Below are 18447 nucleotides of genomic sequence, written 5' to 3'. Positions count from 1 at the left end.
GCACCCCCCCCCCACCCCTCCCCGACTGATATGCCTATGAATGTGACCGGAAATTCTGCAGGCCCTGCACGATGACCCAATGGCTGGCCACCTTGGTTTTTCCTGCATGCTCGCGAGAATACAAGACAAATACTACTGGCCATGTTTTTACGCTGACATCGCTCACTACGAGAGGATATGCCGGGACTGCCAGCTACGCAAGACACCACTGGTAAGGCCAGGAGGACTTTTGCAGCCCATCAAACCACCTCGCCGACGGTTCCAACAAATCTGTATGGACTTACTTGGGCCGTTCCCGAGATCGGCTGTTGGAAACAAATGGATTGTCGGAGCTACAAACTACCTTGCCCACAACGCCAAGACAAAAGCCCTGCCCAAAGGCAGTGCATCAGAGGTAGCCAAATCCTTCGTCAAAAAGATCGTCCTGCATCACGCCACCCCAGATGTGCTACAGTCCCACAACTTCAGGACTGTAGTAGTGTAGTAGATCATCTCATCAAGAATCCGCCCACTTCACAAACATCGGATTGCTCTGGAACCCACGTGGCCGCTAGCGATAACGCTAGAATATTTGTTCGCATGTGTAGAAAACCAACACACTTCATAGCTTGTCAGTTGATCGACGGCCGACGTTCTGTCCGCCGCTATCAATGCCAGTGCGCATCGCTGTAATGCGACCTTCAGTTTACGAGCCACAAGTTTGGCCGAATGAAGTTTGATCTCCTATTTACAGTCTGCTGCATTCGTCCATGTATCGACCACGGGAGAATATACAGATTCTAGAGGGAAAAGCTGGGCTAGTAAAGCTATAACCAAAGAACACCTACCAGTTTAGAGAATGGAAACTGTACCTTTGGGCTGTTGTATCAAAATAACATGCAAATGCGTACCGGCAGCGTACTGAACAGCAATACCGCGAGGCAAGATGGCACTGGTAGTACTATCATCATAGAGTTATCATAGCATGTATAGGAACTCTGTATCATCAATAAACTGACGCATTTTTTTGTTGCAGGTGGGGGGGCTCACGGCTGGTTCGCGTTACTCGCTTCTTCTGGTATTCTTTTGTCGTTGCTTAATCGCGCTTCGCGTCCGTAATTATCGCCAGGTGACCTAACTGGAGTCGACTGGCAAAAACATTTAATCAAGTAATGTTTGCATTGTTTATTGCGAATGTCCAAGCCGGTACAACCAATGTATACGGTCGAGTCCGAACAAAAGAAGTCACTCATGCATATCGAAAGCATTCAACCCATGTGTAAATACTCTTGAAAGCTAACAAGCATATGCATATAACTGAACATCGAGATCGCTGAATGAACGTCGCTCTCATTGTATTGCGGCGTTCAAGTTTAACAGCATGGTCCGATTCTGCCGTCAGATGGGGCACTTGCCTTATAATGTTGATCTTGAAGTGAAGTGAATGTATAATGTGGAATCGGAAAAGAAAATTGCACATTGCCGAGAGCTTGTGCAGTGAGAGCAATGTAGTTTTGCTAAATTTGTTAAATAAGCAATTGCAGATGCGTGCAGTTCTGAATTTTCCTCGCTCTGCAATGCTACATTGAGTACTTCACAATTGTGCAATGTCGTGCCGGGTCGACAAGGTAGGCACTAGTTTTATTTTCTCAGCTGTGAGCCCATATCGTAGGTAATATGTATTTAGGTGGTGAGCCTAAAAATAATTCAGGCTTGCTACATTTATTGTTGGAGTTAAATTACACAGCTAGTACAGCTAGAATTTTTTGTCGCAGGTAATGACCGGTCTGCAAAGTATACAGCGAACATGTATGCTAAAAGAACACTTATGAGGTGTGTGCTTACATATCGAAAAGACCTAATTCTAAGAAAATAAGCTTTAGGGATGCATTGTACAATTTTGTTTGTACATCTTTGTTGGTGCTTTTACATTACACTATCTGCTCAGCTCTGAGCACAATCTCTTTTTTGCATAGACATATCGATAGAGCTTGAGCACTCCCTTGCAAGCAAGCACTCCTGAAATCAAATGGTGGTACATGATGTGAATCTGTCCAAATACTGATATCAATAAAGGTCACATTTATTACACACTCATTATTGTGTTTACTCTTTCAGTGTACTTGTGCTTGAAGGCGGATGTTGTTTTCTCTCTGCTACTTTTAGGTGTTAGGACTTGAAATACGTACTATCTTGCAGTGTGGCTGTGGATAAGTCAAGATAATGTATGTTTCAAGTACCTGTGTGATTTCCTAGATCTTTTTTTATGACGGTAGTGCACAGAATTTCACTTCGTAGTGGTAGACACTACAGTTATGACAACTTGATATAAACAGAATCAGATGTGCTCAAAGAAATCTGAGAAGTTTCTTTGCTAAATGAAAAAAAAAAAAACAGTACCACTTCCAATGAACACAATCTCGCTCATCATGACAGTATCCACGTGTTTGAGAAAGCTTTGCTGCAAGTGCTCATCACCTCTGATTTATTATTTTAGAAGCCCATTAAATATATGTGCAAAGCTATAGCAATTGAATGCAGCCTTATGAGCTTTGGCACATCTTTTTGTAAACTTGTATGAGCTAAACAGAGTAAATAAGACAAAACAGTTCTGGGTGTTGTTCGTAAACTGTCACAAGGCACAACTAAATGTCTGAAAGCATGTTAATGCCCCTCATGTGCGGGGGCGTTCATTTTGTAATGCAATTAGTAATTTCTGATGACTCGCATGCCAACTATAAACTGATCGTGAGTTGTACAGTAGGGGGCAAAATAGATTTCGGCTTCTAGGGGTTAAAACAAATATTGTAGCCTCGCAGGAGAAAAGACTGCTTGTCAAAGCATTTGCTCTGACACCTCATGTTCAGATTTTTCATATTTTCAAGCTTCCATCCTTCAAGGGTCAGTTTAGTTCACCTGCACCAATCGGAACTAGTTCACAGCTGTACTCGAGAAGTTCAGAACTTGTGCAGCACGATTTCAGCAGTGAGGCATCACAAGTGAATGCCAAGGTGCTGACAAGGTGGAATCTTTATTTTTGTTCGCTTAATTTAATGAGGTGCAAATGTCTTGGCAAAAAACGCCGTGTTTGTCGAGGAGGGTACGGTACCTACATCTAATGCTATGTTGTTTGTTAAATTGTGCGTGCGGCTGCCCCAAACCAGCGTATCAGAGTAGGAGGTACAGGAAAATCGTGAACTAGTTTTGGTGCTGTACCTCTCCTGCGCTTTTTGAAATAAATGGCACGATTTAGAAGGTGCCATTCCTGCGCCACTGAAACGAATGGCGAGGTGCAGCACTTTGTAAAATGGATCATGTGATGCAGGCGAATCGAACAAACCCTTGAGCACACAAGCGTCTTAGCATTTATCCCCCATAGAAATATGGCCACTGTGGCTGGAATCAAACCTGTGTTGTTAAGTTCAGCAGTGCCACACAGTCTTACTATTAGTGCTACAGTTTCAATGTTACTGAAGTGTAGATTCCATACCACGGTATACAGCCAATGCATGTGGTCAATCTAAAGCACCTTTCCATGATATGAGCGGTAAAACATTCACAAATACAGCATTGCATGTGTGAGGTTCGTGATCGCCTGTTGTGGACATTCAGATGTTTCGGCATGCTTTGAAAGTGGACATTCGGGGGTAGTCATCCTGTTGTTGTATGGCAGCCTGGAAAAACGAGTAACATCAACACGAGTAACATCAATGAAATTTTCCAAAGCAAACAAATAAACTCGGGTTAACCAGTAAACAGCAATATTTTATACATATATGTAATGACACCTCACAACACGTGTATCACTCAGGGCTGCTTTTCACAAGGCATGTCATGGAGCAGGTTCTTTGCCCATTGTACACAGCTGCTTTCATGTCAGGTGGGCCAGGAGGCTGTGGAAGAAAAAGAAATTTATGCGACACTTTCTTTGTCACACTAAAGCGAAACCAGACGCATAATTATGTGATGTTTCTCAAACGCAACTGCTGTAAACTATTGACTCGTGGGTTTTTCGGACTAATATATGGGCTAGCTACCAAGACATGCGATGCGACAGTGATGTATTTGCCTTGTTTGATCGCAATGCCTTGGTTGGTATTACCCGGTGTGATAGTTAAGGACGTTCGTCACTATGTTTGTTGATAGCGGACGAGAAAGGATTAACATCAACAATGGATCTGAACAAAAGAAGCGTTATATTGTACACTAGAGAACGAAGTGGCAGGTGAAAATAAAACTATATGTCCAACCCTACACGCCAAGCATCACGCAACATGTACGAGAGTCAGACCTCTATTATGCGGAGAGCTCGCGGCTACGCTTACTCCGAGTCCAGCGCGGACAGTTCTCGGTTCGCAAGAGGAAACCGCTGCCTCACAGTTTGGGTCCCCGTCGTCCCGACATGATGCGGTCGTCGACGTGCGCGAGGGCAAAGGTGGCACGGCTGGAACGGCTGACGGCACACGGATGCGCTACCGTGTGCAGCGCCGTTGAGTCGGACGTCGTGGCCAACCCAGCAGTCAGGGTCGCCACTCCGGAGGTCCAGGATCAGACCACGGCTCCCGAGGACCACACCCGGTAGGCCTCGTCCACGAACCTGCTCCCGGCCACTGCACCCAGGCAGGAGCCGTTCAGCAGGCCCCGTCCTTGCACCTTGTACAGGCCGGCGAACTCGACCCCGAACGAACACGCCGGAGCTCGCCCTGGCCGACACGTACGGGTCCCACATCCGGCTCAGGAACGCTCCCAGGAACTCGTCCTCTCGAGCGGCGCACTGCTTCGTCTGCCTTCGTGGCCTCAACCCTCGAGCTCGCCTTCGCACGTTCCTTCTTCTTCTCCTATTCTTTTTCATTTCTTGTTATCGCCTTCGTGCCACCTGCCCTCCGCTCGTCTTCTTCAGTTTCGGTTTGACATTCCTCGGTGCTTTTAAGTCCTTTTAGCCACAAATCGTACCTAAACACAGCACTTTTGTGTCCTTTCCTTACACCCGGCAATAGAATTTCAGAATTAACTATTGAGTCAGCGACTCGTTCTCACGTGAAGCCACGCCGCAAGTAACGCACGTTTTTCCGGTGACAGATTGAGACGTTATAAAATTTTAAAATTTAATATTGCAATGCGCTGCCACCGTGTGACACCTACGCAGTCATTGGCAAAAAAACTACATATATTGAAATATTCAACTAGCGCAGCAAGCAACTGTTCTTAAACTAAAGTGGTTTCCACTCACCGGCCCGGGCTTGCAACGGGTGTTCATCCGATGAGAGCTTCTACGGTCGCTTCATTCCCTGCCAAAGTCACTTGAATTCACTTCGCGAAAGCGTTGGAACGAGTAAAAATAAAAAGAACAAAAAAGAGTGTCGCTCGGCAGTAGCTTGAAATATTTACGCTGAAACCGAACAGTGCGAGACACATACAAACATACCACGAGCCGTTACCTGCCGTCGCAACCGTTGGCCGCCGTATATTCAACATTTTTAGATATATCTAAAAACGCTGCGTATATTTTGAAATGAGGATAATGATGTCGATAGGCTACTGGTGACCTCGAGTTAGCTGGAGCAAAAACCATTAAAAAATTGACGCAGCGAATGTTTAAGAAAAGCTATTTGTTATAAGAATAAGTTGTTTCTTTTTTACGTGTAGTAGTACGCAAAGATGTAGTGTGTGATCAATTTAAAATTGAAACTTTGCCCCGACGAGGGCGCCCCTACAAGAAAGTGCAATAGCGCGAGTGGCAAGAGAGATTAGTAGATCCACTCTCGGTATTTGAAGCAGAAACACGATAGATGGATGGATGAATGGATGTTGCTGTACCCTTTAGATCGGGCGGCGGCTAACACCACCTAGCCGTAATACTTGGTGAACTAACCATTACATTTATCTTTTTTTTCCTTTAAATAGTGAGGTTGGGGATTCGTACTTTGCAGTGAAGGGTTTAATTTTCACTCGTGCCTCGACTTTAGCCACCAATCAGATAACCTCCTTTTTGTTAATTCTACCTGCTTAGTCTATTTTGCCCTCCCTGTCCCTAAACCTCAGTGTTTTGAAAAACTCTGCGCCATCATCCTGAACTATAGGGTGAAGCCCTTTACACAACACTATCTAGTGTTCAGCAATTTGTTCTTCCTCTCCACACGCACTGCATACTGTGCCTACCCCTTCGTATTTGGCTCGATATGTCTTGGTTCGCAATACTCCCGTCCTGGCCTCAAACGGTAGAGAACTACCCCGAGTATTATCATAGATCTTTTCCTTGGCAATTTCCTGCTTAAAAGTTCGATAGATCTCTAGTGCAGACTTTTTAATCATGCCAATTTTCCACATGTCAGTCTGTTTCCTTCACTTTCTTCTTAACCGATAGTTCTCTTTGGTTTGGCCACCTGCTGTTTTCTAAGTATTTACCAGTCAATTTCCTGGCTCGCTTCCTCCATTTTGTATCGACATTCTTCATGTACAAGTAGCTGAAAACCTTCCCAGCCCAATGCTCCTCCCCCATTTCTCTCAATCGCTTCTCAAATTTTATCTTGCTGCTAGCTTCCCTGCCCTCAAATGATGCCCATCCCATATCACCTTGTACTCCCTGATTTGGTGTATTTCCGTGAGCTCCTAAAGAAAGCCTACCTATTCCACATTGCTTAATTTCTAATCTTGTTTGAACTTATGATCTCAAGCACAAGACCGCAGTGCCGAACGTCAGCCCAGGAACCATGACCCCTTTCCATATTTCTCTCACAACATCATACCTATTGTAATTTTACAGTGCCCTATTTTTCATCGCCGCTGCATTCCTGTTACCTTTAGTCCTCACGTATATTTCGTGTTCCCTCAGGTACTCGGTCCCATTGCTTATTCATACGCCCAGATATTTGTATTTATCTGTTATCTCTAGCGTGACCTCCTGTATTCTAAGCTCACTACCTTCGTTATCATTAAAAATCATGACTGCTGATTTTTTACTGAATCTGAAATCTAACCTATCTCCCTCATTACCGCAGATGTCCACCAATCTCTGCAAATCTTCCTTGTTGTCGGCCGTTAGCACTATAGCATCTGCGTACATCAATGCTGGTAGTGCCTGCTCAATGAGTTTTCCTTGTTTGACGAAAGAGAGGTTGAAGCCCAGTCCTCTTCCCTCTAATTTGGCCTCTAATCCTTGTAGGTACATCATGAATAATAAGGGTGACAGGGGCACCCCTGCCTAAGCCCCCGTTTTACCTCTGCAGGATTGGATACCTGTTTTTCCCACTTTATAATTACCTTGTTACCTTTATAGATATCCTTTAAAAGATTAGTGACTACATCTTCCACGCCTAGTGTGTCCAGTATTCCCCACAATTCCTCTTGAACCACGCTATTGTACGCTCCCTTGATATTCAAAAATGCTAGCCACAGGGGCCTGTGTTCCTTTTCTGCTATTTCGATGCACTGCGTCAGTGAGAACAGATTGTCTTCCAACCTCCTGTGTTTCCGAAACCCATTCTGCAGTTCCCCCAGCACCCCCTCATCCTCTATCCATGCCTGCAGTCTCTCCTTTATAATCTGCATCGCCAGCCTGAAGACCACAGATGTCAGCGTTATAGGACAATAGTTGTTTATGTCAGCTTTGTCCCCTTTTCCTTTATAGATCATGCCCATCCTGCTAAGTTTCCATCCATCAGGAACTTCTCCATCAATTATTATTTTGCTCACTGCCTCTCTCAAAACCTGCTTAGACTTCGGACCTAATGTCTTTATCAGTATAATTGGAATGCCATCTGGGCCTGTTGATGTATTACTAGGAACACTTTTCTCAGCCCTTTCCCACTCTTGTTGTGAAAATGGAGCCATTGCGGCACTTGATTCATCCTTGTCTATTGTGGTGCATAAAGCACTTCTTTGTTGAGAATTTTCTGTCCCCCTTGTTCTTATATATTCAGTAGCTTCGCCCCCTTCTAGCCTAGCACCTTGAGCTGTAGTTATAAACCTCTGCTCTAGGCTCGTCTCATTTCTTAGGGAGTTTAGATGGTTCCAAAATTTCGCAGCTGTCTTTCTGTCCTTTTTATGTACTTCTGCCAGCCGCTAAGCCCCCTTTCTTCTAATCTTTTCATTGATCAGGAGGGATGCTTCCCTTCTAGAGCTATGTCCCTTTTTTTTTCAACATCGTGTGTCGGTTCACCCCGCTGCATAGCATGTCTGTGTTCCCTAGAGGCTTCCTGACGTTTTGCTATGGCTCTTAACTTCCTCATCCCACTAACTTTTGGGTTCGATCGCAGCGCTCGCAGTGCCAGAGTGCCCTCTAATTAATTTTGAGAAACTCTATGCCACGACCTACTGTACTCCTGACCTGCCCAGCTGGCGGCGGTCTACGGAGCTGCCTGCGCCGGCTCGGATTCCGAACTTCGCCGCTTAGGGGGCGCTCGAGTTACCCCAGCTGAGGAAAGGATCTATGATAATACTCGAGGTAGTTCTCTACTGTTTTAGGCCAGGACGGGAGTATTGTGAACCTAGACATATCGGGCCAAATACGAAGGGGTAGACACGGTATGCAGTGCGTTTAGAGAGGAAGAAGAAACTGCCGAACACTTAATAATGTTCTGTAAAGGGCTTCGCCCTATAGTTCAGGATGATGGCGCAGAGTTTTTCAAAGCAGTTGGGTTTAGGGACAGGGAGTGCAAAATAGACTTAAAGCGGGTAGAATTAACTTGAAGGAGGTTATATGATTGGTGGCTAAAGTCAAGGCACGAGTGAAAATTAAACGCTTCACTGCCAAGTACGAATCCTCAAACTCACTTCTTAAAAAGAAAAAAAAATAAATCTGGTTTTTGGTTTATTAAGTATTACTGCTTGGTGGCGCTAGCCACCGCCCTGGTGAATGCATGGGAATGCGCTGGTGAATGCATGGGTTGCCGCCGGATAGAAAAGAGTTTCATCATGCATTGAGTAAATGTGCCGGCTATCTTGAATAATTTGATTTTCTGTGACTGAGAATCTTCTTTTGCATTTTAGCTGACATTTCAGTGCATTATTTTTCAAATAGAATCGCAAATCAGGTACAAATACATGTATCAGCGTGCAAAACAAGAATGACGACGTAGACAGGTTGTAAAAAGCGCTGGCCACCAAATGTTTAACTCATGATACCAGCTATATGTGTATACATCGGTAGACTTGTTGCCGTTGGATTACTCAGCTGGCTTGAATTTACTGTCTGAGCAAGAAAGGGCAAGGACTATGACACTTGACAGTGTCCGCGGCATCCCGGCGGGCATAGAAAACAACCCAAATACAGATAACTTTGCGCATGAATACTTTCGTCTCAAATGGCAAATGTACATGAATAATCTGCAACTCTGCAACTGTTTTGAAACGAAACAGCACTTAAAATCACTTATTTAACGCTAATTCTTCACAAAATGGGCGTGTTTCAAAACCTAGTTGCATAACCACATGTAGAGACACGGTTTCCATATGTGCACTCATGTCATCTTTCCTTTTTATTTCTAATAAACAGTTGTGAGTACAGCGCTTCGTCGTTTACTTTCTTGAGGTTGTTGGTTTATTATTTTTTACGCTAATATGCGTTTCAGTCTGTCATGCACCACCAACCCGACCAGCAACTCATTCTTTTAGAGACAAGTAGTCCTTTACAACACAGAAATCACCTCGATCCATTTTTCATGGACCTCGGTCACTGGAAACTCATGAAAAGTCACATCAGGAGTCTTTCCTTGCCTTGATTCGCAGAAAGGCACTCAGGACACCACCATCGTGATGGTGGTGTCCTGAGTGCCTTTCCTGAGTGCCTTTCCTTGCACCAAGAATCCTTGCTTCGCTGGTGTACAAACAGCACCGACCTGCACGCTTCTGTCGCAGCTCGGCACGAGCTGACGGCAGCGAAAGATAGTCATTATACTCTTAAGTTTATTCAAAAAGAGGTTTTTATTCCTTTTAATCGTCCAAAGTGTATGCACGTGTGAACATTGCTGCTTTTCTCCCAGCGTCACGGAAGCAGACGAAAAAAAAAAAAAGGGGGGGCAGCGACCTATGCTTTGGTCGCCAGCAACCGGTGCGGATGAGGTAAGTTGCAGCGCCACAGGGCGCGTAGCGGCAGGCACCATTATCAGAAAGGGCGTACTGGCGCTTCGCTTGCTGGGCAGGTCATTAAAATGCAGAAGGTCGTGGTGTGTGCTACCCATCATTTCCATGCTCGCTGAAGCGTTGTGCGTTGCAGCTCCCATAGACACTAGCGCCAGAGTTCCCTCTAGTAAGTATTGTAGGAAACTCTATGCTATAAAAATCGCTGACAAATTGAAACGTTGTCATTGTTGCCATTACAATATTTGAAAGAAGCACTGAATATATCAGTTAGAAGCGCTCAAATTCTCGCACAAGTGTGTGCACGTATAATAAACAAATGAAAATTTTGTAATGTCTTCAACTACTTTTCAGAAAGACACAATGTTCATTTATATAATTTGGTGTGTGTGGAAAAAAGCGTTTGCAGTCTGATTTACTAGATAGCACCACTATCTTTGTACCATGTCGACATTCGGGAGCGGGGCTTTACGGCAGATTCCACCGGCTTGCTTGCGCCTCGTCGTCAGTGTTTTTTGTTGCAATGAGCCAATAACTTGACTTTGTGACAGTCTCTTACTGCGATGAAACAGAGGTCCACGAAGCAGAAAAAAAAAAATCGGGAGTTATTGCAGCATGCAGTGGCGAGTGCGAGCGCACATCACCCAAAAGCCGAGTATCGTTCCATCATGACAGCACCTAACTGCCCATAGGGCGATCCATGGGAAGTTGGGTGCTGCTGGGAAGCTTTTTCTTTACGGGCTGTATATTAATTACGTGTCTAGAACTAGTTCTAGAAACATTCATTAATTATATGGTACAACGATAGCAGCACCACAGCAGTGTATGAAAATTTGATGTGGCATAAAACAAAAACTTGCCTATCACTGCGAGATTTTTTTGTCGTCCACGGCTGGAAAGCGTAGCGCTCCGTCACTGTCGTGACTGTTTAATCGCTGCATAGTCATAAACATACTTGGATGAAGAGCGCACACTCCCATAGGGCCCTGGGGCCCAGCTACTGCTCTGCTTTCAGCGCCGCGAGTGGGTGGTCAGACCCAATAATGTCTTTATGATAAATAAAATAAGAAATATTTTTCTTTTCTACGCTAGTATTTGAGCCCGTACCCTCATGCTCCGAAGGAGAGTGTGTTTACCATTAGGCTACACACCCATACTTTCTTAAAACCAAATGATTGCGCACCATTTGTGCGAAACAAATGCAGAAAGACCACACTTTCTAGTCAGACTTTTCTGATTTTTGTGATAAATTTTTAAAAGTCCTCAGTGGGACACGATGTAGAGCAGATATCAAAAATTGCACAGATAAATAATTTTTGTTTCTTTGCAAAAGTTTGATGTTAAACTTGGGTTCTCATTGTCCTCCTGAGGCTTACTACATGTCCTGACAAAGGAGTAGAAACGAACGTAGGGGCGCCATCTAGTGATTAGTCACTGTTTGTTGGGCGCGAAATGACTCGAGTCACGGAGCAGTTTCCATCCTAACCTTCGAGTGGTCGAGGCCCGCGGTTAAGTGCTGCGTACGTATACGCGTGCGCGATGCCTAGCTGTGCATTCCCGAGTCGGCTCGTCGAAATGAGCGCCGTCGCACGGTTCGTTGTCTACAACAGATTCGTGTGCACACTCACGCATGCCTTGACGCAGGTCCGTTGCTGCTCGTGAAGAACCTGGCAGGCTGTTTAACGCCAACCAGGCTTACGCTACAGCTGCCTGTGCCGCTGGTCCCTCGACCTCTTCCGAGGAAGCTGCAGCCGAGGCCATCGAAGGTGAGCGATCTTGAACTTTGACGCGTATAGACGGCTTTTTCATCACTGTGAACGTTCGTACAGGTCGGCAGCTATGCAGTGACACCCGCCGTGTGACAACTCATTGTACTCGCGGATTTTATTACGGAGGAGAGAGAGCCAGAGTAGTTGATACACAAGTCACGTGTCTTTTCTCAAATGAATGCAATGGCTGTTTGTAGAGCCCGTGGTTGATAATAGCAATTATGGATTTCTCTCATGGGTTACATTGTGCTGATGACTGGTGCTTCAAATGTTACTGTTGTCATAACAGCGAAAGTAGACGTGCGTGGCATTCGTGACGGCTGCTTCGCCGTGCTCCCTCGGGCTGCGATTGTGCTCTCTTCGGCATGGGTATGCAGGAAAGCTTTATAGTTCAGACACTTGTTGCCGTTTGCAATTTCACACGCCTAATGTTTACAGGGTGCCGGAGTTGTTGATGATGATTACTTGCTGCTGTATTCGTTGCAACGGTCGGGTGTAGTGTCACCCTAGCTCATAGATACAGGATAAAATTACTGCATCTATGCAGGATAGTTAGTTTTACTGAACGATCCAGAACCCCTCGAAGAGGCTCCTGCCACGGCCACTCGATCTCTCCCTAAAGGGTGAGATCGAGCGGCCGTGCTCCTGCTCCGAGTGCGTTGCCGTTCGCATCGGCGACGTCGCGATATTCGCGCTTTACCTCGCTCGCAACCAGCCGAAGAAGCAGGTTCAGCGCTGTCTGAAGGAGACGCTGACTGATTGCGGCGAGGCGTGTTCAACCTGTGACGCACCCGACGAGCACATATGCGAAAGCATGCAGCGGCAGCGTTCCGCGCGTCGGTGCCTTTGCTCGTAAGCCAGCGGCACGCTGTCCGTACGTCACGAGGATAGCGAGACAAGAGTGTACATGTAAAGCGCGTGCCCCCACGTGCCGGCTTGTCCACAGAACACCTGGCTTCTCCGCGATAGACGGAGAGAAAAAAGGCGTGGGTGATGAGGCGCCGCCAATGTGAGGAGAAAAATCAGGCCCTCATTGGTTGATCGTTTGCTCGGGGGCCGGCGCCAGCGGCAAAAATGGCGATCGGCGGCAGCGACGTTCAGTGGGAGAAAGAGAGAAATGCGGTGTCTCACGAGCGGGGCCGCGCGTCGCGTGGTACAAACACAAGGTGGCGCCGCCAATGTGCACAGCGTGCCGCTGGCTGCCGAGCGGGAGGCGCCGACGAGCGGGACGCCGCCGCGGCATGCTTCCTGCCAGTGTGTTGGTACCTTGACATTTTTTCTCTTTCTCCCGCGCAAGCAAACCACCAATGAGCGCCTCTGTTTCCTTTCTTCTTTCTCACAATGGCGGCGCGTCCTCACCCATGCCAGGCCCTGCGCCGTGCTCCCGACCGGTGCTTTTTTTCCTCTTCTAACCACTACCAAATAGTTGTGTATAGGTGTTCTGTGCCGCTACTACCACCACTCATGCCTCTATCAACACAAGCCGCGAGCCGGCAACTAGCAGGTGGGCGCGCGTGCTTCGACAAGTCCATTCCGCTGGCTGCCGAGTGATGGCACCGACGGGCGGCGTCCCAGTCCGTGCCATCGCTCGGCAGCCAGCGGGACGAGATCTGTTCTCACTGACGCAGTGCATCGCAATTGCAGAAAAGGAACACTGGCCCTGTGGCTAGCATTCTTGGATATCAAGGGAGCATACGATAGCGTAGTTCAAGAGGACGTGCCAGGAATACTGGACACACTAGGTGTGGGAGATGGAGTCACTAATATTTTAAAGGATATATATAAAGGTAACAAGGCAGTTATAAAGTGGGAAACACTTTATAACCATAAGTGGGTATCTGAAAATACCTCTAAGTGGGTATCCAAGCCTGCAGAAGTAAAACGGGGGCTTAGGTAGGGGTGTCCTCTGTCATCCTTGTCATTCATAATGTACCTACAAGGATTAGAGGCCAAATTAGAGGTAAGTGGGCTGGGCTTCAACCTCTCTTTAGTCAAACAAGGAAACCTCATTGAACAGGCACTACCAGCATTAATGTACGCAGATGATATAGTGCTAATGGCCAACAACAAGGAAGATTTGCAGAGATTGATGGACATCTGCAGTAATGGGGGCGATAGGTTAGATTTCAGATTCAGTAAGGAAAAATCAGCAGTCATGATTTTTAATGATAATGAAGGTAGTGAGCTTAGAATGCAGGAGGTCACGCTAGAGATAACAGATAAATACAAATATGTGGGCATATGGATAAGCAATGAGGCCGGGGACCTAAGGCAACATGAAATATAAGTGACGACTGACGGTAACAGGAATGCAGCGGTGATGAAAAACAGGGCACTGTGGAATTACAATAGGTATGATGTTGTGAGAGGAATATGGAAAGGGGTCATGGTTTCTGGTCGGACGTTAGGAAATGCGGTCTTGTGCATGAGACCAGAAGTTCAAGCAAAAGTAGAAATTAAGCAATGTGGAATAGGTAGGCTTGTCTTGGGAGCTCACGGGAATACCCAAATTCGGGGAGTACAAGGTGTTATGGGATGGACATCATTTGAGGGCAGGAAAGCTAGCAGCAAGATAAAATTTGAGAAGCGATTGAGAGAAACGGGGGAGGAGCGTTGGGCTAGGAAGGTATTCAGCTACTTGTACATGAAGAATGTTGATACGAAATAGAGGAAGTGAACCAGAAAAGTGACGAGCAAATACTTAGGAGAGAGCAGGGGGCCAAACCAAAAAGAACTATCGGTTAAGAAGGTGAAGGAAACTGAGACCGACATGTGGAGAATTGGCATGATTAAGAAGTCTGCACTAGAGATCTATCGAACTTTTAAGGAAGAAATTGCCAAAAAAAGGATCTATGATAACACTCGGGGTATTTCTCTACTGTTCGAGGCCAGGACGGGAGTATTGCGAACCAAGACATATCGGGCCAAATACGAAGGGGTAGACACGGTATGCAGTGCATGTGGAGAGGAAGAAGAAACTGCCAAACACTTCATAATGTTCTGTAAAGGGCCTCACCCTATAGTTCAGGATGATGGCGCAGAGTTTTTCAAAGGGTTTAGGGGCAGGGAGGGCAAAATAGACTTTAAGAGGGTAGAACTAACAAAAAGGAGGTTATCGGAGGTTAACAAAAAGAGGTTAACTAACAAAAAAGAGGAAGTCGAGGCACGAGGGAAAATTAAACCCTTCACTGCAAAGTACGAGTTCTCAACCTCACTATATAAAGGAAAAAAAATGTCGCCATATCCACGAAGTGAATGATGATGAGTGGGCGAAGCTCTGGAGGAAAACCTGGTAAACCATGAATCTTCCGTACATTTTGCCTACTCGATTTTATTACAATGCTCCCCCTAGCGTACGTCGCCGCACTAAATCGAACGATTGCCTTCCACCAATGACACGTGCCATATGTGACATCATTCCTATTTTATAACATCTCGCATCTTTCATCATCAACTACAAGTACCGCCGTCTAGTTTATAACATCTTGCATCTTTTCATCATCAGCTACAAGTCCCGCCATCTAGTGAGCACTGAAAGAACTAAACGAGAGGTGGCTACATGCAGGAGACGGAGCCGCCATCTAGTGAACACTGCAAGAACTAAACGAGAAGAGGCGACATACAGGAGACGGTACCGCCATCTAGTGGACACTGCAAGAACTAAACGAGAGGTGGCTACATACAGGCTACAGGAGATGCACAGCCCACGCCCTAAGGAGGTTTGCCCCTAAAAAAAAATCTAGTTCTTGGTTCACCAAGTATTATGGCTGGGTGGCGTGAGCCACCGCCTGTTCTAAAGGGTACAGCCATATCAATCCAACCATCCATCCATCCGCCGCAGCATGCTTCCCGCCTCTGTGTTCATATCACGCGCTAGCCGCACACCCGCTCTGTACCCGCGCAGGTGGAGAGTGAAATGGCGGCCCAGCGCCAAAATGCAATCCAAGCGCTAGCCGCACGAGCGGTTCTAATGTGCACTCTGGTTGGACGACGCGACAACTGTTGAGACTGGCAACCATTTAGCAGAGCTTCAGTTTTTGGGGTCTGCAATTATCACCAACAGGAGGCGACGCTGACAGGTGCTTGAACATGTTGGTTCAAGCCGCCACGTTTATCATGAGATCTATGCTTTTGCATTTTCACCAATTTTTTGGCCGCATGTGTTGCGTCGCGTAGTCATCTCTGTTCGAGGAATATTACGCGCTCCACTATTGTTGTTGTCATCGTCATCACCACATACAAGTCGTATTGGTCGAGTTGCATTTGGCACGACGACGATCTTTAACAGCTAGCAGGAATGCGGGAGACAACACGCACAAACACTTTCTGTTACAACGAAAAAAAGGCCTACAGTGGCAGCGGCATTGCACGCTGGATTCCGCGATGCTATCTGCAAATAGCCAAAGGAGTTCGGTCATTTGTCAGTGATATCTATGATTTAGCGCGGGTGTATATCATTGTGCGTGGCTTGCTGACGCAGTCTGTTTTGATCCTTACAAATTTGCATTGGCTATATAACATGTCACAATGAGCTCGACAAATATTGAAGTGATTGAAGGCGTTTAGCATGTGTGATATTCATTAAAGCTGGCAAAAATTGTATGTGTGTATGAAGTAGTCGTGTATTATGAGAGACAAAGTAGCTTGTTTTTAAAAGCATGGAAATTTGAAGCATAATGTTTGACACCCTGTTGCAGTCAACACATGTCTACATTTTTCTGTTGGCATCAAAAATGAAACCACAAACAGCTGTTGTAATAACTCATCTGAAGGTTTCATAATTTATATGCTACAACCCATTTATTTCTACATTTTTGTTGCTCACCTCATCATCTTTTCCCATTGGTGATATGGATAATTACACTCCCCGAAACAGCCTCAATGCTGCATGGACTGACACTGACATCATAACAGGGGTTTTATATGGGAGGGTAGTGTCAGCATCCCGGGTGTCTCCACCCACTTGAATGTTCTATGGATGATATGTGACAAATTTGTAGTGCTTCAGTAATTGTTAGCAGGAAATCTGCGTGTTTGAATGAAATGCCTTTTTTTTTGCATGCCAATTAAGCCATGAATCTCATTCATTAATGCATTTTAGTGTTTCCTCTAAGGGAAACCTGCCTTCTCATTATCACTGTATATCTGTCTCTTCTGGGGTGCCTGAATTCCTCTGGCCAATTAATATTCCGCTATCTGGCACAGGCTGCCCAATGTTGTAAAACATAGGCTGCATCTAAGGCATTTCACTTGTGATCGGTTCAGGTGTGCACAACGTCTCCTTGTAAGAAACGTTTCCAGCTGGCAATTTTCTGAGCACTATGGTATCAGTAAATTAAAATCGTCTGTCACTTTTGAAATTTATGAATTCTAACGTTCTTGTAAAGAAACCTTGCTGAAATTGTAAATGTGCTGAAATTAGGGGGGGGGGGGGGGGTGCAAGGCTTCAGAAAAGACAAAATCTTTTCATTCCTTAGTGGCCAGAGAGAACACTTATGTTCACTTTAACTCTGGTTACATAAACAAGAACAGCCACAACATAATGTAATGCACTGTGTAAGACCATTCTGTTGGCACAAGGCACGGCCTTGGCTTTAACTAGCTGACCTCGGGGGACAACTTGCGATACAATTCGTGATGTCTTATTTTTTGGCTGCCAAGCCAGTATAGACTGTTTTGCAAAATCTGCCATATTATCCTGAATTCAGACTGGTGTGAAAGTGTTCGAACTTCAGCACTTTATTTTCCCGTACACATGTGCTGCTATTCTTACGTGCATCTAATGTGTTCCTTCACATATTGCATACACATTCATGGCACCAATTTACAACACTGAAGTCACCACCACCAGATTGTGTGTGAGCATCCATAGGGGCATAGGCAGATTTTTCTTTTTTTTTTGGTGGGAGGAAAATCGGTGGGGAGGCACCGCTATGATCTTAAGTGGGGGCCCGCTTCATAGATGTGATCGAGCATTATTTTGTGCTCTGAATACTACGGGGAAAAAAATTCGAAAAGGGGGGGGGGGGGGCACAAGCCTAGTGTGCCAACTGGTATGCAGCAAGGTTGTATCACTTGCTCCACCAAGCATAAGCTGTGTATACATAGCCCCCTTTCCAATAACAAGAGATTGAAGATGTTGCGACATGTAGAGTTGAGATGGAGCATGGGTACTCTTATGTCTGTCATATCAGCCCAAAATCAAATATTAGTCATACTTTACTAGCCCATCGAGCCATTTTTTGTCCATTCACCTCTGTTAGTAATGTACATGTAGCGGGTAGATCAGTAATAATTTTCTGCTAACAATTTGAAGTGTGTGTTCCATATTGCTCCTGTAATACTGAAGCAGCATCATCTAATTGCAAGCCCTTCTTCAGTCAGTGTGCTGAGACATTTTGTTTGTTGGTGACAGTCTTTTGCCATAAAGAACAGAAGTGGCTCAGCAGTCTCATAAACACACTAAGAAAATGATTAACTGCAGTCCTATTACTTTTGTAATATGTGAAACACTCTATCCCTAAGTGTTTTTCACTGTGAACTATTACTACAAAAAAACCACGTTATTGAAGTCTTTTTATTTGCAGTGAATTTAAATCTCTCTCATGGTCTTCCCATGTCT

At 45.5% G+C, this 18447-nt stretch overlaps 1 protein-coding gene across 2 annotated transcripts in view; it reads left to right on the top strand.

The window, feature by feature from the left end:
- The window catches only part of LOC119177974 (uncharacterized), a 119834-nt gene that overhangs the window by 76868 nt on the left and 24519 nt on the right, over positions 1-18447 (top strand). For both annotated transcript variants that reach the window (XM_075879361.1, XM_075879427.1), the window contains exon 3: positions 11701-11822. In XM_075879361.1, the coding sequence (XP_075735476.1) occupies positions 11701-11822 (122 nt within the window). The remainder of the gene's footprint in view (positions 1-11700; positions 11823-18447) is intronic.

The sequence above is a fragment of the Rhipicephalus microplus genome, chromosome 1 (genome assembly GCF_043290135.1).
Source record: "Rhipicephalus microplus isolate Deutch F79 chromosome 1, USDA_Rmic, whole genome shotgun sequence".
NCBI lineage: Eukaryota > Metazoa > Arthropoda > Arachnida > Ixodida > Ixodidae > Rhipicephalus > Rhipicephalus microplus.
Note: the sequence above shows the minus strand (reverse complement) of the source record. Positions and strands in the feature narration are given on the sequence as shown.